Source organism: Trachinotus anak, unplaced genomic scaffold (assembly GCF_046630095.1).
Source record: "Trachinotus anak isolate AG129_WGS33_773 ecotype Australia unplaced genomic scaffold, CSIRO_AGI_Tana_v1 ptg000001l, whole genome shotgun sequence".
Taxonomy (NCBI): Eukaryota; Metazoa; Chordata; class Actinopteri; order Carangiformes; family Carangidae; genus Trachinotus; species Trachinotus anak.
This window is the reverse complement of record NW_027273852.1, coordinates 3,784,177-3,808,510: the sequence shown is the minus strand read 5'-3', so window position 1 is coordinate 3,808,510 and position 24,334 is coordinate 3,784,177. Positions and strand designations below refer to the sequence as shown.

General features: G+C 39.4%; 1 protein-coding gene across 1 annotated transcript in view; it reads left to right on the top strand.

The window, feature by feature from the left end:
* thsd7ba (thrombospondin, type I, domain containing 7Ba) overlaps positions 1-24,334 on the top strand; it is a 158,525-nt gene that overhangs the window by 50,029 nt on the left and 84,162 nt on the right. The window contains exon 4 of the mRNA XM_071497227.1: positions 22,725-23,604. Coding sequence (XP_071353328.1) covers positions 22,725-23,604 — 880 coding nt within the window. The remainder of the gene's footprint in view (positions 1-22,724; positions 23,605-24,334) is intronic.

The following is a 24,334-nucleotide window of genomic DNA, read 5'->3' as shown; positions in this document are numbered from 1 at the left end:
GCAGCAGCAAATTCATTTTGGAGGAAATATACTGCTCCAACGTAAATGGGAAATATTAATCAGTGTTTCTGGTAAGTTGCAAAATGCTGATTTTTCAAAATGTCCATTGATTATATATTTCATTTGTTTTCACTACAATATCAGCTCTTGCAGTAGCCAACAATATCCATTAATATAGCAACTAGCATGATTAAACATTTTAATGTTTATTTCTAAGCGCTCACAGCACTTGGTCGAGCTCAGGGAAAGATCTCTTTGTCTGGTTCACACTGCCTTCAAGCAGGAGACAAGTTAAATGTAATTGAAATACGCCTCTCCCTGTTCCAAATGGAAATCAAAATGGGAGAGAAATCCAGTGTGTCTGCACATCAAACAATTTGTCCCACCCTGACAGTTGTAACAGAGTCAGGCAGATGCCAAGCAGGTTGTACACACACAGTCCTGAGAAAGAGTTTAATCTAAATAATTTAATCACACATGTGAGTTTACCAATGCTGTAAAGGACTTTTAATAACCCTGACAGGGTTATTAAAAGTCCTCTGAGGGCTTGGTATGTCTGTAACATTAAACTGGTTGATAGAATAGTGTCTCCTGAGTCAGTTAAGGCTTCAGTCATGTCTCGACTTCAAAATGTATAGCATGAATACACTGAAGATACCAGCAAGAATGTTTGATTTTTATTTATATATTTTTTTCTTATTTTGAATGCTGGGACCATTCTCTACCTTATAGCCACCAGAGATGGACCCAAAATTCCTAAGTCCATTTCAGATGCTAGCATTGCTAATGCAGGGTTTAGTAGCACATTGATTAGCTATAATCAGACACTGAAAATGTCAGGCTTTGATGTCCTCAAGACTTTACACAGGACTTCGTTTTTGCTCACTGATTTCCAGCAGTCATACAGAGAGCAGACAGAATCGTAAAACTCCTGCACTGACAGCAGCTGTAATAGCCTGTGTTTTGAGCGAGGAACACGACTTTAACTGAATGCTTCCTCCTCTTGCATTCCTAATTTGATATTAGACTCTGGGTATTTGATTTTTTTCTAATTAGCATATTCATGAGACATGTTAAAAGACAAAAAAACTGGATTCATAAAGGTATAAAAATGACAAAATTAATCACAGAATATAGTGACATGATATTATAGGAGTGACTAAGGTTGGCATCTTTAAACATTAATGACTTTAATGTTCAGATATTCCCAGATATGGCTGTTACAGTAAGTTATATTTGGGGTTTGGGGATTTAATGCTGCATTATTTCATTTGCATTAAGGTCTTGTTTATGCATTTGGCCAGTAAGTTATGTCTCTGCTGCATGCCATTTGTTTTAATTCAGTCCTAGCACTTGTTCATTTTCATTGGTCTTGCCCATGGATGAACAACTGAATAAATCTTTCTTGTTGAGAGTGGGGGAAGAACTGGATCAACCTACTGGATTTAGTGGGTGCAGCAAACCAGTTAAATGAATTGCTTGGTTTTCATCCTCTTTTTTTTTTTTTTTTATTTAGCAAGGCTGTTGAATACATTTTGGGACTGACTTCTTAATCACAGTCTGGACTCCACAGTCTGCAATCTTCTCTTTTACTTATGACTTGAATGAGTCATTTCCTAAATGGGCTGAATGAATAAATAAATAAATACAATAAATAAATAAACAAGACATCTCTGATATTGCAATCTAAACATATCAGGATAATTTTCTGGCAAAATAAACTGTAGCACTTATATTCTAATTGCTTCTTGTTTACATGATGATTATGAGATTAATACTAGCAGACATAATGTGGGTTGTTTCATGTAGCTTGCTCAAGCCTCTTATTAGGTTTGGCAGAACTTTAGAATATATTTTATTTTTTTATATTTAGTTTGTGTAGTTTGTCTCCATCTCTCAAAGTTGTATTAGAAAGGCACCACTCCACAATCAGTATGGAGAAGGGGACTGTGAACATTAACTCTGGCATATATGTGAGGATATACAGTCAGTAGTGCGTTAGGACATACTTGAAACATTCTGACTCTGTGGATTTAGAACAGTGATTGAATGAAGAGCTTAGCCAAACTATGGTTGCATTAAATGGTTTTAACACACAGATCAAGCCAATCAGAAAAAAACACCATTCAAACAGGCCATGCAATTTTATTTTTTGTTCCCCAGTTACTTTTATTGAAGGACCGTGGCGCTTTCTCCAGCCATGTTTAATGCTAACAATTTAAAAGAGGCTATTTGTAAGTTTTTCTATTGCTACATAGCCAATGTTAGCACTAACAGCTGTTTCACAGCCTAGAAGAAACATAGCAAGTTCAGCATCAAACTTCATTTCTTTACTCATCAAGAGCTGTCTCCAGTGGTGGAAAGAAACGCCTACGTTAACTCTCGTCTCTGTCACATGTTTTCTTTTACTGAACTTAATACGCTAACCAGCTAGCCCTGGCCTGCCTCCTCACTTTCCGATAGCGACTCACTGTAGCCTCCAATCTGCCCTGAATAAGCAGTGCTGTTCAGAGGGTGTATTTTAAATGCAACAATGGCCAAAGTTCTTGTCAATCACCACCACCCACTCCCAGCAAGAAACCACATTCAGCGGCAGGGAAAATTTACAAACAGCCCTTTCAGCAAACTGACAGGCATCTAATGCATTTAAGAACAAGCATTTGTTACAGCACTGTAGTCAATATATGTATTGTCAAAATAAGAGTATTTATGAAAAAAATAAGAGCAATTCTAAAATATCCTAACCCAGAAATTGCAATTATATGGAAATTATACCACATTGCAGATCTTTAGAAGTCACTTAAAGTCTTCAGGGGAGTTAGCACAAATGGTTTTATAATTATTCATCTCAGCAAAGTGACTTTACCTCGGGACTACATCTCCAGCCTTCAAACCCTGGATCCTGTAAAAAAAAAAAAATATATATATATATATATATATATATATATTGTTGAATTTCATAAACCTGAAGCTGTAATGTTGAACTTGTGTGGAACTCAGGAGGGAGTGTAGTTCACAGAGATTTAAATCAGACGCTCACAAAGTTGCATTTCAATAAGATGTATCTAGCGGAGAGAACACCGGTGTAATGATAAACAGACAGTGGTGGGAAAAGGGTTCTGGTGGGTTTTGCTGTAGGGGTGCTTGGGGGCCTTTCCTTGATCAGGGATCATACTCTCAGCCTGGCTGATTTGGCAGCATCGGGCCTGCGCCAGTGAATGGCAGAAGCAACTCAATGACAAAGTCACAATATCCAGAGAAGCTACCCATCACAAATGAAGCAAGACCTCATAAGCTAGTTTAGGCAGGAACTCAGAAGTTGCTATAGTTACAGTATATATCAGCCTTGTGTTAGCTGAGCCCCGACACACAGAACTTGAGATTTGCAGACTTTAGTGAGTCCTTGAGTATCTAGGCAGCATTTTACAGCAGCTGTTGAAGTATGACCCACCCCTCGGTATCCATATACAGAGTGATGTCATATTTACACAGATAAGAATTGTATGACATGTAATGAGATGTATTATATATCAATAAGACATTTTCCGTTACTGATTTGTCTCTGTGCTCATAATATATTTTACAGGAATAGAGCATATGTGGATACAGTATTCTCCTGCTGTTTGTTGATCACAGATAATGATAACCAAACACAAAACCCTGACACAATAAACAGTGTTGGACTACCTGAACTAGGAAATGATGTTTATACAGTTCTGGTCATTCACGATTAAAACACGACCAGCACACACTTCAGTTCACTCTAGTCATTTCAATCAGGAGAGACAAGTGAATGAAGTGAAAGTAAATATTGTAATTAGACAAGACATGTGATGAATAGTGCTGAAATTATAGACTTTGGTGCTTGGTCTCATGGGGGAGATGTTTAGGTTTAGGATGAGCGGCAGCAAAATACATATGTTCGTATATGAATATAATCCCCCCAAGACCAGACACTGGTGGTGGTGGTGGCTGACTATCCCTCTGATGCTGATGATGGCTGAAGAACCTCTGATGCTGAAGATGGCTGAGGATGCTCTGAAACTGATAAGGTTGAAGATCCCTCGCCGATGGGATGGCTGAGAGACCCCGGACGTAGAGATGCCAAAGAACCTTCTGATGCCGAGAAGACTGAAGAACCCTCTGAGACAGATTATGGCTGATGAACTCTGGACCCAGGTGGAGACTGGGGAGGAGGAAGGGCGCACATCAGCGGAGCAGGAAACTAAAACTGAGAAGGAACATCTTTAAAAAGGGGGCGCCAGCAGACGATAGGCTAACGAGAAATTGTGTCGCCCTGCTATTGGTTAGTTGTGAACAGCTGACTGAACAGCTGATAGGACGATGACATCCATGGGCCGGAAGAATGAGGGAATAATGAGTGAATGTGTGAGAAGAGGTGTGCCTTAATTAGGATTATATACAGCATATGCAAGCAAGAGGATAGGTCTTCCTGATTGAACTTATGCTAGAGTTTCATTAGTTGACCAAAGGTGATATAAGGAGTGAGCCTGTGTGCTGATGGAACAAGCTGAACTCATTATGGAAACAGAAATAGACTGTTGTCAGTACATGCTATGTAGCCTGTACAGTCTAATTTACTGCTGACAAGATTTTTTTTTCTTTTTTATTCTTACATCAAGCATCAAATGGAAAAAAGTAACAGCGAATGAATGCAGTGAAGACAATACATCGAGAAAGCCATTATGTTGCATTAATACCTCCTCATTATGTTGAAGAAGCTATCACTTCTCAAGGCACTTGTTTGGTTCTGTTCTATACTAGCATTTCCACAATAGTTTATTTGTAGTACTCACTCTATTTATCAGAATGTGTAAAAGGGCTTCAGCTCAACATGCTTCCTGTCTCTCAGTCCACCCTGAAGCACTGTGCTGATCAGCAGTCTTCAGTGTTCACAGACATGTGACAAGAACCAAAGACCACAGGACTTAAGAACTAGAGATCCATCACCCTGACCACTATGGAAATGATGTCATTTGAGTGCCTTGTGCTGTCCTACCTCAAAGCTATCACTAACCCACTCCTGGACCCCCTGCAGTTTGCCTACAGAGCCAACAGGTCTGTAGACGATGCTGTCCACTTCATCTTCCAGCACCTGGATTCCTTGGAGACTCAGGACCCCCCGCAGTAAAAACACCGTGGACACAAACTCTCTGAGTCACTTCCCTCTGGAAAGAAGCTGTGGTCAGGACCATATCAGGACCACAACCTATTCCCAAAAGAACAGCTTTTTCTCATCTGCAGTTGCCCCCCCTCCCTTACAGAGCTATTACACATTCCCCCAGTCATTTTTCCGTATTGTATATTTTTCTTTTTCTATAATATTCTTTTCACATTCTTATTGTAAATATTCCACTTTATTGTTATTTTTTTTGTTTATATTGAAATGATCTGACCTGCAGTACTTGCTTGTTTTATCTTTGTTTATATTTTTTCCCTCTTCCTATGTTATTGTCAGGCACCAAAACACCAAAGCTAATTCCTCGTACGTCAAAAACCTACTTGGCAATAAACCAGATTTTGATTCTGAACAGTCATTCTGAGAAGAAGCATTCTTCACCAGGTCGTTTAAAATTACATTTGGGGTATTTCAACAAGCAAAAATGCTTAGGTTTGGCTTGCAGAATGTCAAAGAAACTCATGGCACATAATTAATATAAGTTGGATACGCCATGCATCATTTTCCTACCCCAGATGCCCAGCACTTAATCATGAGGAAGGAAGGCAGGCAAACTTTTAATTAGAATTTGTGAAGTGATGTTTGATCTTTTATTGCCTCCACCATGGAGGTAATGTGATGGCGTCTGTCTTTTTATGTTAAACAAGGCTGCAAACATTAATGCTCCCAACACGAAGATATCTTGTGAGCTTAATGACCATGTAACCATGTCCCAGTGCCACCAAGAAGCCAAACTAATCACTGTATGTGTTGAATTACTCCTCATCCAGATACAATATTTGCACTGAGCTGCTACTATGAAGAAGCAGAAGATGTCGACCCCGTGACCTTTTCTCTTAGAACAGTAACAAAGCCAGTAATGGCTCATTTGGAGATTTAAAGCTATGCACCTAGTTGAGTGCTGTGTTGTAATTTTAATTTTTCAGTCTTTGATCCGGAAATAGTCTTGCTGTGTTTGCAGAAACTGATTAATTATTATAGTTGTGCTATAGTTTTCAAGTATTCCTTTTGGGGAATGAAAGAGCTGAGTGTGTTGGGAGAGAACGGAAAATGGGTGGATGACAAGTCATGTTCTTTTTAGGGAAATCTTCTGGGAAATTGCAACTGCTGCCTCCATATCAGAAAGGGATATTTAAGACTTTTCATTATCCAACTGTCTTTGAATCTGTGTGGCTTTTTATGACATGATAAAACTCTTTGACCAGCTGGATGAGAAAACTGGTCATGGAGTTTCTCTAATCTTTTACTCTTTATGTCAAGAGGAATGTTATCCACTGTCTTGCTTTCCGAGTGTTCACTTGGCAGGCTGTAAACAAGAGAAAGGCATTTGTCTTTGTGATCCAAAGAGCTGGCACAGCGCTGACTCAAAGGTGATCTCAAAGTGTGTTTTCAGTCTGGGATTACTTACGACCACCAGCAGTGGGGTTGGGTATTTAATTGAAATTTTATTTTACTAACGCCATTATATATGCTGAGTATTAGGACCAGTACCAAAACATAACTTTTTTCATTATCTTAAATAACATGTTTGAATATATGTTACACATGTTCCCACAAACAAGTTTAGCATATTTTTGATTAAAGAAAATTATTTCAAAGTTCTTAATGTATCATATCATGTTGATACATTACACCGCTGGGTGTGGTCTGTTGTTTACGTGACCACGCCCAGCTGTGATGTAGCATGGGGCTGTAGTTCTACATCACAGCTGCAAGGTGTGTTGCTACTCTGAAAGATTCAAGCTGTCCATAGCCAGCACCAACCACACACTGTCCATTGTGGCCATCATATGGCCCAAAACTGACTGACAACTTGATGAAGGTAGGACACCACGGCCTTAATTTAGCCAATTTTCTTTTTTCTGTTATTTTGTCATAGATTTTAGGTACATCATTAAAGATTTACTTAAAACGTCCTTTCAGTCTATTCATATACATACTGTTTGTTTGTGTGTGTGTGTGTGTGTGTGTGTGTGTGTGTGTGCGTGTGTGCGTACAGTAACATACAGTAACATACGGTATATATTGCATTTCTAAATTGCACTTTTCTAATCTACTGCTCAAGATCTGAATGCAGGTCTGCACCTGGCACTTTCAACTGCGCCTCGGTCTGTGATTTGATTTGTCTGATGTTTGTTTGATGTGTCTTGTGCAAAGATAAATGATCCGTGTGTAAAAGCAGCACTTAGTGCAATGTATTTGCCTATATTTTTCTGGCTGTATAGCTTAGTCAGATGGATATTGTTTAGAGTGCAGTGCGTGCAGAGTTTTCTGTTGTCTTTCGGATTTCCATGGAGAGAAAACAGTTTCCAATGGTTTCCTTTTAGTTGTGTTACACCGTAGTACAGTATTCTCCATAGTGTTTCCCTTATGTGCAGAGAGCAGCCTGAGTGCAGAACTGTTGTGCAGGAAAGCGTCAGCAAGCGGCTACGCTCTTCTCCCTCCAGTTCCTTCATCATGTCAGCAGGGCACATGATAAGTGAATGTTGCTGCCGGCAGGATCAGGACTGGAGCCAGATTTATGTTCCCTCAGCTCAGATTGGATACCTCAAAATGTACATTTTGTGACTGTATCTCTGTTAGACCAGGATGAGTCCTAAGAGTGTTCACATCTAAAAAAAAATAACACCATGCTGCTGGATGTGTCAGGTCACATCAAGAATAGAGGTGTAACTGCTTCAGATGACTAATAGTCATTTTGCTGTGGGGGTGTTGTACAATGCGCAATAAAATACACACCTCAGTGCAACACATTGCAATTCAACAGCACTGTAAACTACAACCTCAAAAATATAATGTAATGTACTGTAAAACTGATTCAACACTTCACTGACATCAACAAAAACTGAATCTATAATACTTCATACTTTGAATTTTGGCAGGGCTACTGTATGGAATTTGATCACAGCTGTACCTAATAATCTGGCAACATGGTGTATAGTGGTGGATATTCAATTTACAGTACACTCAGAGGTGTGAATACCTTGTCTCAACTTCAGCCATGAGTTATGAGCCACAAAATCCAAGCCACGTCACTGCCTGTCAGGGTGGGCCGCACCAGGTTTAATGTGATTTAACACACCTGCATTTCTCCCTGATGCTTACATTACTGCCATTCCTATTTTGTGTGCATTCAAAATAGAGATCATCGTCATTGAAGTTATTGTATTCACTGTCACACATTATTCTCCACATAACAGTTTTTCTAATAACGACAACAGATCATTCAATGACTCAAACTTGCATCACAGTGTGATGGAGAAGAGGTGCGGAGTCGTGTTTGATTGCTAAGGTTGCATTTACCAACCAAGCTTCACATTTTTTTTTTCAGCTAACTGCTCTTTTTTTTTTGCCTGAGTCACCGGTTTAATCAGGAACAGACTTTGGTTGGTTTGATTAGCACCAAAGACACAGACAGGCTGCAGGGAATTACACATGTTTTGGTATTTGGTTAAAAACCGAACTGCTGGATAAATTGAAATTTTGACCCATGAATGGGCCAAGGATGGCATTACAGAATAAGTCAGAGGATCACCAAAGCTCTCACAACTCATCCTGAGGGGAACATGAACGTCTGTACAAAATTGAATGGCAGCCCCTGCAATAATTGTTTTATCTAGTGGTGCCAAAAAGGCAGGTAGTCACCAAAGTCATTAGGACTTATCTGCCTGTGACCATGAATGTCCAGGTAAATGTTTTATGGCAATTAATCTATTCACTTGAGATATGAATATTATAGTCTCTCAACAGTAATATGTATTGTCTCTTAATAAAGATATTTCCCCCAAGACCAAAATGGTAGAAGAGGGGCGACTGCACCGACTAACAGACCAGACCAAAATCATTTATACCTTTCAGACATTTTTTTCATACTTTTGACTCAGCTTTGACTTATTTGCACACCACAGCTGTAGTGTCCTTCCTGTTATCTGTGGGAGATGAAGGTGGGTACATCCCCAACTATCAGAACTCCCAAACTGTCTATTAGTTTTCTGTCCTTTCCAATAAGTCTCCCGGAGGAATGGAATCGGAGGTGTCTGCACATCTCTAATGGACTCAGTGATAACAGCTACCTTGGCTGCACAGTGGCTGATGGCTTTGTTTGGATCCCTGATAAAGACAGGGCAGATACTGTGGTGTGTATTTGGCTGAGGTGATCGAGTGGATATCAATGTACAGCGGTCTTACAGAGTGTATTGAGCAATTTTTCAATTTCACATTTGAAAGCATATTGTATTACTTCTAGATTGTGCTCTCTGTAGTTTCTGAGTTGCAACACAAAAAGACAAAACTCAAAAGTAGGTTTGTTGTAGCTGAGTACTGAGCTTTTGTTGGTGTTAGCGATCGGGGACTCACGTGGTTTCCTCTCTTACATGTGAAATTAGCAAAGTTTGGATGAGCAGGGACAGGGATGCTGGTAAATGTTATTTTGTCCAGTCATTATTTATTTGACCTCCCACAGATGACCATAAAATGAGGGACCATCTGATGAATAATTGAAGGACAAAGGGAACAGAGATGACAGATGGAGGAGAGGTGAAGTATTTAGCCTCTGCAGGTTACACTCTGCAGGCTACCTGACTTGGGTAATCACTTCTTCTGCCAGAGAAACTCTCTTGGCACGGGGTCCTCATAGAATTGGTCCTCTCCTCAGCTCCAGGACCATTTTGTGGTTGATTAAAGGGAAAACCAGATTGCTCTCATTTAAGTCTGTATAGTGAAATGAATCTGGAACATGAAAGAAAAACAAAAACAGCAGCGTATTCATGAGTTACAATTCATTCTCAGTGACAGTGAGGCAGATGTTTCTTGGGATTGGAAGATCAGTACTGAAGTATTATTACTTCTGATCCTGATGTCTCCTTTTGAGAATCATAACTTACAGAAATCTTTTGCACCAAGCACCTATCATTACAATTTCAGTTCAAATAATCATAAAAGTAGCTAATAATAGACATGAATACTTTTTCCTTGCTCTTTCCATCTTTACACGGCACACACATAAAGAAACACGTACAGAAGGATGGGCAGCTGCTGTGAATGTAACTATAAGTGCTGTGCTGCTGTAATGGCAGAAGGAGTTACATTGTTGAATTTACTTAAGGCTTTTTGAGTTGAGTAAATTATATGATGTTAATATCATAAGTGCTGAATGCTGAAAATTTATAGAACAACACTGAACAAATAGACAGGTTATTAAACAGAAAACAAGGAAAGAAGCATCACCTCTGGTAGTTTCTCTATACTGGTTCAAATGCTTTGAAATATAATGGGTGTAATTTTCAAGCAATGTGTCAGACTCAGATTATCCTCTTCAGTAGAACCTGGCAACTCCAAGCAGGACAGAGAGTAACGTCGTGAAAAGTCAGGGTGTGAAGGTCAGGGTGGATGGACAGGTGTTGACAGTGGAGCCCCAATCTTAAATCCAGTCTCCTGTAACAGTTGTTAATATAAAAGGGTGATAGATGTGGCTTCAATCAGTTGATGGAGCTTAGTTACATTCTATGACCTTAACCAGCTACTTTTGGTTTGGGTAAACTTGACTATGTCATCAAGGATAACTGCATGCTATTGGTTGGTTGGAAAAAAAAAGATTTTTGTTGCAACTTGCTGGTTGTAGTTTACATTGTTCTGGTAGATGAAACCTGCCAGCCATGACTTTAAGTGGTTTCACCTCACAACTGAGCAGAAGCAGAGTAGCACTTCTGGAATTGCTGTTCAGATTGAGAGCACCTCAGGAATCAGCACTCAAATGATGTTACGACACATATTCAGCCATGAAGGCAACCTCGTCAAGGCTGTTCGTTTTTCTTCATAGCTTCGTGTTCAGCCTGTTTATTCCTCATTCTCTCTTCTCTTATTCCCAAACCAACCAGACATATTTTTGTCTTTTCATGTTTTTCACCTACATCAACATATGATAATTGAATTTAAAAACATTTGAGCTAATGCCAGGTGAAAATATCAAATTATGCTGTGTTGTGGAGAAGTAAACAAGTCATTTATATTTATTCTTTTGGTGGTTTTCAGTGAATACAATATTAATTGACGCAAACTAGTGGAAAAGTGTCACAACAGCTCCCATGACTGCACTGCTGAATTTTCCAATGTTTTTTTGTTGCATAACAGAATGAGCATACATCATACAGGCTGTGCTGCATTGCCAGAGATAAAATTGTCACTTTATCTCTGTCCTGCCATGGCCCTGGTCACACTAGGGTCTTTCCTCAGGTTGCTGCCTGTAGATATGGCCATTAGTTCTGCTCCTGTGCTTACGGGGGAGAAATCCCAGGTCAGCAGAAGACAGTGAGTCAGAGGAGTGAATGACATCCTATCCAATTACCTGTCACCTCTACACAGACTGGTGCAGGGACTTGAGGAGACCACATGAGACAAGCAATTACATGGAAAAAGATTCTGATCACCGCAGAGGTAGAGCACACCTCTGGCTGGCCCCCACTGTTGTCTTCATGTTTTAAAGTGATACTGACTACAGTACTGAGGCATTTTTAAGTGTACACACATTGATTCTCAGAAAAACCCCCAAAAGGATTTTCTAGCCTAAAATCAAAGTGGAATATGTGCGTTTAAACGAGATCTTAGAAGAAATACAATATATGCTTTATAGATCGAGATCTGGGTCTCCTAAGGCTAGGTATTAGAGCAGCCACACATTGATTTCAGTGGGAGAATATCCTGTCTAGATTTGAACATGAACATATTCTTAGGAGAAACAGTAGGATGTGGCACAATCACTATGAGGAAAAAGGAAATGTCCCTGGATTGGCATTTATTATGGAGCCTGAGCACAGAAGACCTAGTGCCTGTTCCGCTGTGCTGATATACCATTACACATAATTGAATACCATTTGTCAACTTGTTAGTTTTGGACATTATACCTCTCGGTTATAATAATATTTAGTGTATACAATAATAGTTAGTGGATTTACAGCAGAGCCTGTGAGGGAAAGCAACAGGAGTAATTAGATGTGGCTAAAACAAGCTCCCAGTTTGGACATACTGCATTTTCTAATGATTTGACTCATAAAGTCATGTCTAGCAGTGTCACCATATCCTCAGATATTAGCAATTAACCTAATGTGCCTGGGGGCGCTGTGGAGCAAGGAAGGAATAACAAGTGTTTCCATATAGCTCTGACAAATTAACATTTAAAAGGCTTAGTTTTACTTCCCATAGTGAGTTTGTGCCATACTTGTTTGTATTGGCCACAGATATTATGTTATTGCTGTTAATTTTGTTATTTTTAGTTTAAGTGCAAGGTATAACTTAGGCTGGGAGGGTCACGCAGGTGGGTTGGAAGAGTTACTCAAACATTGAGTTACCTGGTTCAGAACAGTGAAAATACTCTGTATGGCGTGCAATACAAAACAATGTAAGTTATCAATCTAGCGGTGGAAAGAGGGCTTTAACTTTTACAAATTGGAACATTAGAGGGGTAAATAATCCAGTCAAAAGAAGCATATTATGTATTTATGTATGTTATTATTATTATTATTATTACGTTAATATTATGTATACAAAAAGGGAGGGATATGATGGCCAGGTCATACTTGCGCTCAACACTGAAAAAGCATTTGACCAAATTTAGAAGTCACATCTATCTTAGGTCCTCAGAGATTTAACTTTGGACATCATTTTCTGGAATGGATTAAACTTCTTTGTGAGAGCCCAACAGCACACAATTTGCAGATGCTATCCCCTCCCTTTAAATTGTTTAGATGGATGACACAATATCATCAATTTCTGCATTGATATTTGCACTCGCAATAGAACCATTAGCCCAGATTATTTGATTAGACTCTCCATGGCTACAACACAAAAGATACAATAAAGAAAATATCATTATATGCAAATGATATTCTCTTGTACATTACAAAACCACAAACCACCATACCAGCAATTTTAGAGAAAAATAACCTATTTGGTCAGGATTAATTGGAATAAAAGTATATTGATGCCAGCCAACTCTATCCCTCTAAACACTCTGAAACACTTTCCATTTCCGATATCAACAGAGAGATTTACTTATCTAGGCTTTGAAATTACAAAACATTACTCCAATCTCTTACAGGCCAACTTCCACCCCCTAATAGATAAATTACAGAGTAAAATCCAATTCTGTAAAACTCTTCCAATCTCCTTACTTGGCAGAGTGAATTCCATAATGATGATCTTCTTGCCTCATATATTAAACCTTATTCAAAACATCCCTACCTTGCTGCTAAGTCATTCTTTAAGAGGCTACAAACAATAAGAATGCCTTTTTTTATGGAATTAGAAAACCCAGAAGATTAGTAACAAACATCTCCATAAATCCACATCTAATGGAGGACTAGCACATCTGAATTTTATGCTATACTACTGGGCCTCTGCCATTAAGTCTTTTGCTTTTTGGCTAGATACCTCAATCTCTGCTACACATATATAAAAAACAAATTAAAGCCCATTTCCATCTTAAACCTTTATCTCTCACTTTACCTATTGCCAGAAACCCTACATTTATACCTTCAAATTTAGATAAAATGTTCTGCACATGGAGCAGTTTAGGAATTCATAGTCTCACAGATTTGTATACTGAGTGTGCATTTGCCAGCTTCACACAACTACAAAAGAAATTTAACCTCCCAAACACTAACTTTTTCAGATATTTACAAATTTGAAATTACATCAGAACATATCTAACAGGATTTGAAACTGAAAGTTAGTGAACAATAGACAATTGTCTTAAAACATTGCCATATAAAGACAATTTAATTTCTTACCTGTATGACATGTTACTATCAATAATCTCTCCATTGTCTGAAAGTTTTAAGGCCATTTGGGAAAAGGATATGGGTATCAAAATAACAAACGACAAATGGAGAGAATGTCTTGAACAAATAAACAAGTGATCAAATAATGCCATACACTGCCTTATAAAATTTAAAATGCCCCATAGACTCCATTACTTTAATATGAAAATACACACCCATATCCCATGTGTTATAAATGCCATTTCCCAGAGTCGACTCTTTCTCATAGCTGCATACTATGCCCCAAAGTTGCTCATTTTGGAATATCTGGTATAAGTTTGTATGTATATGTATGTATAACTCTGTTTGGCTCAATAAAACATATTTGAAAATAAGATAACCTAATCAACCAAGCATAACCTATAGAAGCAACAGGCAAATCTGCAGAAGCCAGTGAAGCAAGAGTTCATTCACAAAATTCAGTGGGTAGGTTACCTGTAACAAGTTATTCCAGGATGTATATCATGGAGGCATGGAAGCCCAGGAAAAATGATGTTCATGCCAGCTGCTTTAAATTATTTGTCCACCTACCTTCCCTTGTTTGTTTTCTTGACTTAACAGAAAAGGGGCCTGCATATGTTTTCAACAACATCCATTTGAAAGTCTCTGACAGCCCACTGCTGTGGGCATGTTAGATATTCAGAGTAGAAGCACAAAGACAAATGTGACTCTGGGAAAGACCTATAAAAAATATCTGACAGAAGAAAACAAGCAACGCAAACATATTCTTCATCTGTACCCATGCAATCATAGGTACAGATGAAGCTTTTCCAGCTGCCACTGAGCAAAGTTTACACTTCATTTTATCAACACAGCACTATGGTCCCAAACCTATGGCTTAAGCTCACATTTATATTCACTTCAGTTTGTATCTATACTTTGCTTTTACATAGAAATCTAAACATAATCATTGCAGAAATTTGGCTTTGGATATAAGCTGATTATGTGATGTACTGTGGACTTAGTATTTCTTTTTGTAGCGCTGTCTGCAAATGATGTTAATGCAAAGCCAAGCAGCAAGTAATACATTAACTTAAAAAGTAGCCTGGAACTTGCTCTGAGCAACACCTTCATACTCCTGACTGAAGGAACCTGCATGCATGTTGCATGTGATGCCTCTGGTTTTTATATATTTTTGTACTGAGGTGCTGTGACTGTAGCACAACTTGATCCATATTTTGATGTTTAGATCAGAAAAAGTTTTCTGCTATGTTTGATTTTTTTTAAAACTGTTGGGGTAGTGTAACTGCACATAACTGTGTGTTATTTCAACATCACTATGTTTGTGCATAATGATAATGTCTGTTTGACACATGAACCATATCAGCGCTTAGCTATATCTCAGCTGCTGCTGCTGAAGCTGCTGATTTGCAACGTTCCGGGTTTTATGTTGCATATGAACATGGATTTAAATGCCAGTCTACATTGCACTAACCATGCAACCTGCACCAGCACTGTGTTGTTTGTTTTGCACTGGCTGAAGTAGAAAACATTCCCAGAAAACAGTATGAATGCATCAGTGAGGGCAGCACCTCCTTAGAACCTCAGTTATTTCTTATGGACCCATTTACTCTACTGTGTTGTGGAATTTAAATACTGTCCTGACCCCACAGTGTGATAACTCTCTAAAGGAATCATACTAATACTGAGTAAAGATGATTGATTATTCACTTACAAGTCTTCATGCTGGTATTAAAATGATCCTTTCCATGATTTACAATGGTATTGATTTGAGATGAATCAGAGCAGAGGAGCTTGTCGGTCCTGCATTTTGGTTCATGCAGAATGTGAGACCATCTCTTTGAATCAGGCTAGAGACTCTGGATAAGCCATGGTTTGTGTATTTATTTGTTTGTCCATTTGTCATGCATAATATCTCCACTAATCAGATTTTCATTAATGGAAGGAAACAAGTCTCATCACTATACTTTGGCCTTTTAAAATTACATTTTTTTCGCTGAAGAGTGGTGTGCATTACAGTGCTTATTTGGTTAGTTACTGATTGGCCCAAATGGGGATTACATCACTCAGTGAGCACAGCAGGTTTTGGTCTTGTCTTCTTTATACTGCTGGGCATTCAGTTAGTGATTAGGTGTTCAAGTAGGTCTGGCACTGGTGCTGGAGGGCTTAATGCTAAATTATAACTAAGGGTCCATTGGGGTCATGTTTAGTATTGCAGCCCCAAGGTATGTTATTCATTAGTGTGGAATATTGAAGCTGCTTTGTCTCGGTATAATGTATGCTGTAATAAGCATCTCAGCCAAAACACAAATAATATAATGCATTTACTCATTGACCATTTGTGGAAATAAATTATTTAAATTCAAGCAGGAATGTCACACTTACTTTATCATTACCTAAACTTTATTTTCAGCTGCAGAGGAGGAGTGCTTTTTTGTCACTTAATTTGCTTGCGAAGTGTCCCCTGGTGATGATTTTAAACTTCTTTAGCTCACGTTTCACAAATTTCCCTCTAACCTGCTACGTAAACACTCAGTTAAAATGAGCTGATTCAGGCCTTTTCGAGATGGATTGACTGCCTGATGATAATCTGATGAATTTCTGCATATATGAATGTTATAATTGAGGATGCACCTCGCTGCTCATAAATTACAACTGATGGAAGTGTGGCATGGGGGATGGCTGAGTGCATAATGAGACTCAGTGGCATAGGTATCATTTAATTAAAAAGTGTTTTGACAAAGGATGCATGTATCCAAACAGTCAAACTTAACTCATGGAGAGAAGTTGAAGATGGATGATGAGTAAACTCAGCTGACAATACTGATAAATCTACAATAGTGTTTAATTCAGCAAATGACAAAATTTGTGGGTATAAAAGTGGTATAGTAAAGATCTCATATTTACACCAAAATGGTCTCATGCAGCTGGAAAATTCAACTCCCAAAAATCCTGTAAGATTTGAATGTGACTCAGTGATGCTTTTCCTAAATGTAATTAAAGGGACCAGAGAGAAAACAGATTTAACAGTGGTGAGTCTTTCCCTGACAGAGCGTTGTTTGCTGCTGTTTAGGAGACAGTTTGCTGCTCTGCTCCCTCTTTGTCTTTGTCTGTCTGGTTTCAGGGCATGGTAGAGGTTGCCTTTGTTGTGTTACTTGTTATTGTTGTGCAGCTTTGCTATCATTTGTCCAACTTAAGGGTTCAGCTGAACACTGCTGAGAAAGAGAAGACGTGTTTAGTCATGCAATACCGGCTGTGTTTAATTTCTGTCTTTTTTTGTATTGTAGTGGGGTTTGTTCAGCCTTTTGCCAATTCAGTTTTTCCCTTACACCAGGACGTAAATGGAATAGTAAATATAGCTGGGGCCCCACGGGCACTAGAGCCCCCTGGAGGTGTAAGCATTGCGACTAAGCGCGACAGGAATGAAGGAGCTGTGGGCGACTGGTTCCTCCTGAGGGCCTGACAGATGCTGATGCTGACAGATCGCGAGAGTGATTATTCAGAGCTTAGGAGATGAACTAGTGCTTGTGTTAGCTGGCTCCCCTGGCAGCAGAATCACTCCCAATCACACCTCCATAAATCACACACACATATCCTGGCACAGTTTGAAAACAGCACCATTGAGCAAACGTGATGAAAGAGTGGTTATCATGAAAGCGTGCCATCAGTGACTGGAGGAGTGGTGCACTCAGCTGAGAGAGCAGGAAGGACATGTGCTGTGTTGACACAGAGGGTCTTTAAGCTCAACTGTGAATTGCTACTCGTCTTATTTTCGTGGGAGCTTTCATCTCTATTTTTGCATTTAACTTGTTTGGTCTTTTCAGCTTCGATTGAAACCTGAATGTATCTTTAAGTATAGTACCTAGCAGTTTATGTTGGAAGTGGGTGTATGATTAGATGGCTTCAAATTAAATTTGGCTGTCTATCTACCATCCAATTAGTCTAATTAAAATGTGTTTGTATACATAGATGTTTTCATAGCTTTGTGATGTGAGTGATCTTCTCTTCTCTGACAGAAATATGGTGTCTCTCCACTTCAAAGCGTATCAAGTATCTTTGAGGTTGTAAACAAATAGTCTGGCGGTTCACATCATCTCAAGCCAGAGCTCAAACTCTCAGTTCAAACTGAAGCAAAATCACATTAGTTCAGTTTAACACAACAGGCTTCAGCCTAAATATGCATCCAAAAAAATACAAAATAAGAGATGAAGATCTGCAGGGCAGTCAGTGGCACATACTGTAGTGAGATTTTCAACAAATATTTGCAGTTTAAAGTGCTGATTTCTCAGTGACGGCACACTTTTGTCAGTGCATAAAACTGAAATAAGTTAAATGGGCTATGTCAGACAGCGCTTTATCAAAACGTTTCATGCCCAAGGACCGCTGCTGCAGGTTTGGGTATGCACCTGTGTTTCCATCTTTGTTTGGTCTCATGTTTAATGCAGCCATTTCCAAGGTATCCTATTCAAATAACAAGCCTTCTTTCAGAGATGGCTGTTTGTTTAGGAAGGCTTCTGTAACCTCACATCTTTTGACCACAAGAGCCTGTGATATGACTTGTAAAGACAGTCTATGATTTGACTTCTAAAAATAAATGAATAAAAATCCAACCGACAATGGCCCCTCACTGCAGGGCCCTGACTCCATCCTAAATTTGTCCATTGTGTCTCCAGTCAAGCTGAAATGCGGTTATTATCCCTACATTATTGTGTGCAGTTGTTATTTATGTTAATACTGGCAGCAGCCTGTAAAGAGAAAAATAACATGAGTGTGCAACAACATTAACAAAAAACACACACGAAGGTCATGTTTTGTATCATCTGGAATGGCATTGGGGGAAAAAAAAGGACTTTGCTGTCTGCACCAAACATGTACATCTTGTGAGAGAGGAGAAGGAGCAGGGGAATTAAAAGTCATGTAGTAAATGAACTATGATGGTTTGTAGAACAATGTATACAACTACAACAACAAAGTCGTTCTAGGTACGTAGCTAAATAAACATGTGGCTGAACTGACCCGAGCAAGACTGAACATTAATAAGTAAAGTAGCTTCTATTTACCGTCGTTCACTTGGCATTGTATTACACTGTATTTCTGTTTCCCACTTTCCACTCACAACTACAGAGAGTGTGGCATTAGAGTTTGATCTGGACTGTACAGTAGTAAATACAGGATCAGACATAGTTTAATTTTAGTGGCTTTTTCTTCATTCACTGGATCTTTCTGTAATAAAATTCTGCAGGTCAGAGCTGATTACACAGACTTCCAATTAGTGTATTAGACCTTCTGATCTAACCAGAGCTGAGAATGAAGCTATCACCCTGTTAAATAAACTCAGACAAGCCTCTTGTTGTGTTCTGCTTACATCTGATGCTCTGAATTTTCAACTGGTGTAGGCGTTTGCTGCTCTGCTCCTCCTTTATTTTATCTGCAGATTTTCTCTGGATTTTAACTTTTCTGACACACCCATGTTTTTTAAACTTTGTTATTCATGCAAAGTGACTGAGCAGCAGTCTACTGCTGGCTGCCCCAGTGTTGCCTCAGCTATAGCTGCAGGAACGAACCTAGCGCAGTTTGGTGGGGAGGGAGACGGAATAGAGGGAGAGCGGGCCGCGCAGCCTGCTCGTCAGGGATGATCACCACCCCACAGCCTCATCTTTCACTCTTCCTCTTACTCCCTCTTGCCCTCTTTCTCTTTCTTTGTTTCTCATTGATGTTTTTTTATTTTTTTCCCATTGAGCCATCGGCCCAATTTGTGTGGTGGCCCACCGACAAAAGTCTGGGTAATAACCCAAATGTGTTTCGCACTGTGTCAGACAAAGACGGTCATGTTCTTGATATCGTGTCTCTGGATGTGTATTTGCACATCCTATCTGTTCCAACCCAATGGGCAAATCATTTGATGTAAAAAAAAAAAAAACAAAAAAAACTAAAGTTATAAAATATGTTAATTCCTCACCTTTGAGCTTTGTCATCAATAGCACATATCCAGTTCGCTGAATTGTACCTGTGTAAAAACAAAGTAAGTGCGTAAGACAAAAAGATCACTCGAATGAATGATAATGACGTTAGCTGAACTGAAAGTCCCCATTAACATTGCAAAGCCAAGATGAATAAACTCAATGATGTGCTTCGATGAACTGTGAAACAATTCAGCAGTTTGAAATATGCCCCCTTAAGCAGAAAGCAACAGCTTCAAAGTAGCATTGTCTAAGACTGTCCAGGGAATAAAGTGTTAACAACTGATTTCTCTGGCACGAAAGGCATAAAACATTTTCAGCGACTTGTCATTCGAAGCAATTTAGGAAGCAGTAGGATCTCATTATTACATCAATTTAATTCCAATTAGAAGAAATGAATCAAATTATCCCTTTCATAGCATGTGGCAAAGGAGCTGGATGAGAGGCAAACGTGACCGATGTGGATAACCAGATCATATCAGCAAACTGATTTCATTTTTTTCTTATTCTGATTTATGCCTATTTCTTTTGAAATGAAAAGGTCAAAAACTAAATTAATAAGGTATATATAAGTTTTTTTGGATGGAGTTTTCTGAATCACAAATTAATTTGAGTTTTATTAAAATTGCGAAGTAATTAGCCTTTTTAAATAACATTAATCCACAAATTCTCCAGGTATTAACACGGCGTGTATCACTGTATCACTGCACATTGTGGTATTGATTTCAGAGCATATTAAATCCAGGAACTAGACCCAGAGTCGAATGCAGGTATTTAACAAAACGGGCATTATTATTCAACAGGTGCTTCATGCATAATCAATGAGAGAAATCCACTTCATAAAAGAATTACAGCAATCAAAGAAGCAGTGCAGTAAGCGGTTGTCTATGCATGACAACCAGCTATCTGTGAAGCTGGAGTTTCCAAGTTTATTCTTCTTCATCAGGCCCAAGTTCTCAGCCTCTAGTTATTGAAACTGTGATAAGCGACAGCTCATGTTGTCAGTGTTGGGATCGACAGCTCGCCTGATTTATTGTATTTTCATGGTGTTTTTGCTCCACAGACATGTTGCACTTGCACGTGCATTTTAAAAAACATTTTGGAATTTTTCTTTCCATACTCAACTGAAATGTCTACAGTCAAACGAAAATGTAGCTCTCTTTTTTTTTTTTTTTTTTTTTTGAGAACCGAATCATCACCATATGTGGTTGAAGGTGGCTGTGAAAAGTTTGTAGTCTTCTTCACAGAAATAGAGGCTGTGGTCAGCTTGAATTCATGTAAGTAGTACATTTTGAAGCACTCCGCAGTTTTCACTGTGGGTAAAAAAAGATATCAGCAATTTTGTTGCTTCTCTGGCAGAGTACTTCTACTTTCCGCTATTTGTAAGAAATGGAAAATTACTTTTAGCTGCTTTGCTTTTGTCACACTTACTTTGATGTTACCAAGTAGTGACAGTAAAGTGCAGCCCTGTTTCATGCTGTGGATATCGACCACATCATCACTCACACGAATACCTAAAAATGAAGTTGCTGCTCTTCATAACTTAAGTGCTTGTGAAATTTACTGGACTCAACATTTTCACGGGAAATGAAAACAGGATTTTGCACCTTTGTGAGTGGAGCTCAACTTGGCTGCTTAGTTAGTTGAGTGTGGCACTGTCAGTATAACTGAATATAATGTTTTTGTCCACAATATCTATGTTTCTATGTTTGATATATGAAATGTAACTGGAGCAGAAGTTAGCATATTTCAGAATATTTAACAGTTTATTTATGAGAAAAGATGTATTTTTGAGGCAGCGGTTGTGATGAGGGGATTAGCCTGTCAGTTTGATGGTTAGCTCAGCACTTATCCAGTTTTTAAACTTTCCACTCTCTCTTTGCAAACAGACCCATCAGGCATCGACTGAATCAACTGTCAGGCCTTCTGAGATCTGAAACATAATTAAGCATGTGTTTCCCAGTTAACCTTTCTGAAGTGTGATGTTGTTAGACGTTCATGAAGTTATCAACATACAAGAGGAAGATAGTGTTTCTTTTTGGGTTTTTGCCCTGTGCACTGAAAATTACTCCTTAAAGGTCAGCATGATGTTATTATGAGTTGCTTGTCTTCAACAGAAAAAAATTCCCACTTTGTGATGAAATTCTTGTGACAGGTCATGATTATATCCAAAAATGTTTCCAGCCAACATTGTTAACTGCACATTAAGATAACTCAAATCCACAGTGTGCTGTGAGCAAGGAGTCAGACCACAGCTACATGCCTTTCATGTCTTTGGTGAGTTTGGGTTATTTTTAATGAAAATTGTCATCTTTGTTCAGAAGATATATTAAAGCCTCTGTGTGCAGTGCCTCATCTATGCAGGCAGGATGCTTTCACTGTATAAAAGGTGGTATATTGAGATAAAACGAAAAAGAATTTTTTGAATTAAAAAGCAAATATTGCTCATTTAAAGAATTCAATATTTGACCCATCTCCTGGATGGTACTGATGAAGATACTGATCAATTTAGAATCAAGAACCTAATTGAATCTAGTCTCTGTGACCAAGAAACTAACCTTGTATTTCTTTTTTATATATTGATGTCCGCCAGTAGTTGATTACTTTGGTTTCTTTGTTCCTTTATTCCTCAGTTCATGAATAAAGCAATCATGGAGGTTAAGTGAATGGCCTTGAATTGTGCTTGATTGCAAGCTGCCAGATAACTACAATTTAAATCATCTTTTTTTTTTTCTAAAGCTGCAGTTTTTAATGAAATTGCCCTCTCCATGTGTCTTCTCTTGGTTGCAGGTCAGTGGGGTCAGTGTATCGGGGAGGAGTGTGGTTCTGGCGGGGTTCAGACAAGGACAATATGGTGTGTCCACAGAGAGGGCTGGACTAGTCACCACTCTCACTGCCAGTACACAGACAAGCCAGAAAGCCAGCGGCACTGCTTTAAGGTCTGTGACTGGCATCAGGACCTCTTTGAGTGGGAGGTGTCTGACTGGGGGAGCTGTGTTCTTGTTCCTTTCTTTTCCAATGAGCTCAAGCTGAGGACAGCTGAATGCATTACAGCACAACATGGCATCCAGAGGCGCCAGGTCCACTGTGTACGCACTTCAAACCGTACCACAGTCACCTCGAGGATATGTGAATTCTTTTCTCAGAAACCACCTGTGGAGCAAGCTTGCCTCGTACCATGCCCCCAGGACTGTGTGGTTTCAGACTTCACCTCCTGGTCACGTTGCAGCAAAACATGCGGCGCTGGCCTGCAGCATCGGACTCGACATGTCCTGGCCACACCAATGTATGGGGGTGCAAACTGCCCCAATCTTACTGAAATTAGGACTTGTTCTATCCCTGTCAGTTGCCCTGCTGGGGAGGGCGAGTACCAGTACAGCCTTAAAGTAGGGGCCTGGAGTGAGTGCCGACTACCCCATCACAAGGATGCTGTGTTAACTGGAAGGACCACAGTGGACTTCAGCACCAGCTCCAATGAGAACAACACAGTCATGTTGAACATGAAGGCTTCTCACCACCACTCCCATCACAAGCACAACCACCACCACCACCACCGCCTTCACCATGCTCATGTGCACAACAAATACCCCATGTCCTGGGAACTGGAGGTGGGATACCAGACACGACAGGTCCGCTGCACACGGAGTGACGGCAAGAACACTATGCTGAGGTAAGCCAATTACAAGTGCTGCAATGCGCTGCACCTTTCATACGATGAGAATAAAAAATAGACAAATAAACGCAGTGAAAAATAGGGCATTTCTTTGGGTTTAGCAGTTGGTCTGGGGAGCAGACCTGTGCAGATAACTGGATTTATCTTCCATTAATCTCTTTCCGCTGAGGTAACGTCTGAGGTGAGCAGTGAAAATGCTCTGCAGCTGAGCGTGGGTGTCTGTAAGGTGAGGTGAAACAGTCCTAATGGAGTTGATGGTTTTTATGGTCATTCCACACTCAAATTGTTTCATAACATGAGAGGGACATGATCAATGGTCACTCCCCCTCGTGATCCCAGTGGGACGATTTCTTCATGTGGAGCTGTATTCAGAGAACAGCAGTGGTTTTTTATTGACAGTGGTTATTTATTCAATTATAACTAAATTACTTGAGAGCTGGTGTTTCACCAGCACGCTGGCATGGTGGCCAGCCACTATTGTGTTAAATGTCAGGTGCTGCTGTCCCCCCCTGTCCCTGCTGTTTGAGCCAACCCTGCTATTTGGATTTGATAAGAATGGATTTTTCTGCACATGCTCACACACAAAGCAAGCACACACACACACACACACACACACACACAAACCTGCACATACAGTCATAAACAACATTCCATCTCGTGCTTTCTCCTCAAAGAGAGAGAAAAATCATTGCATGTGTATATTATATTGACTAAATGCCACTGTACC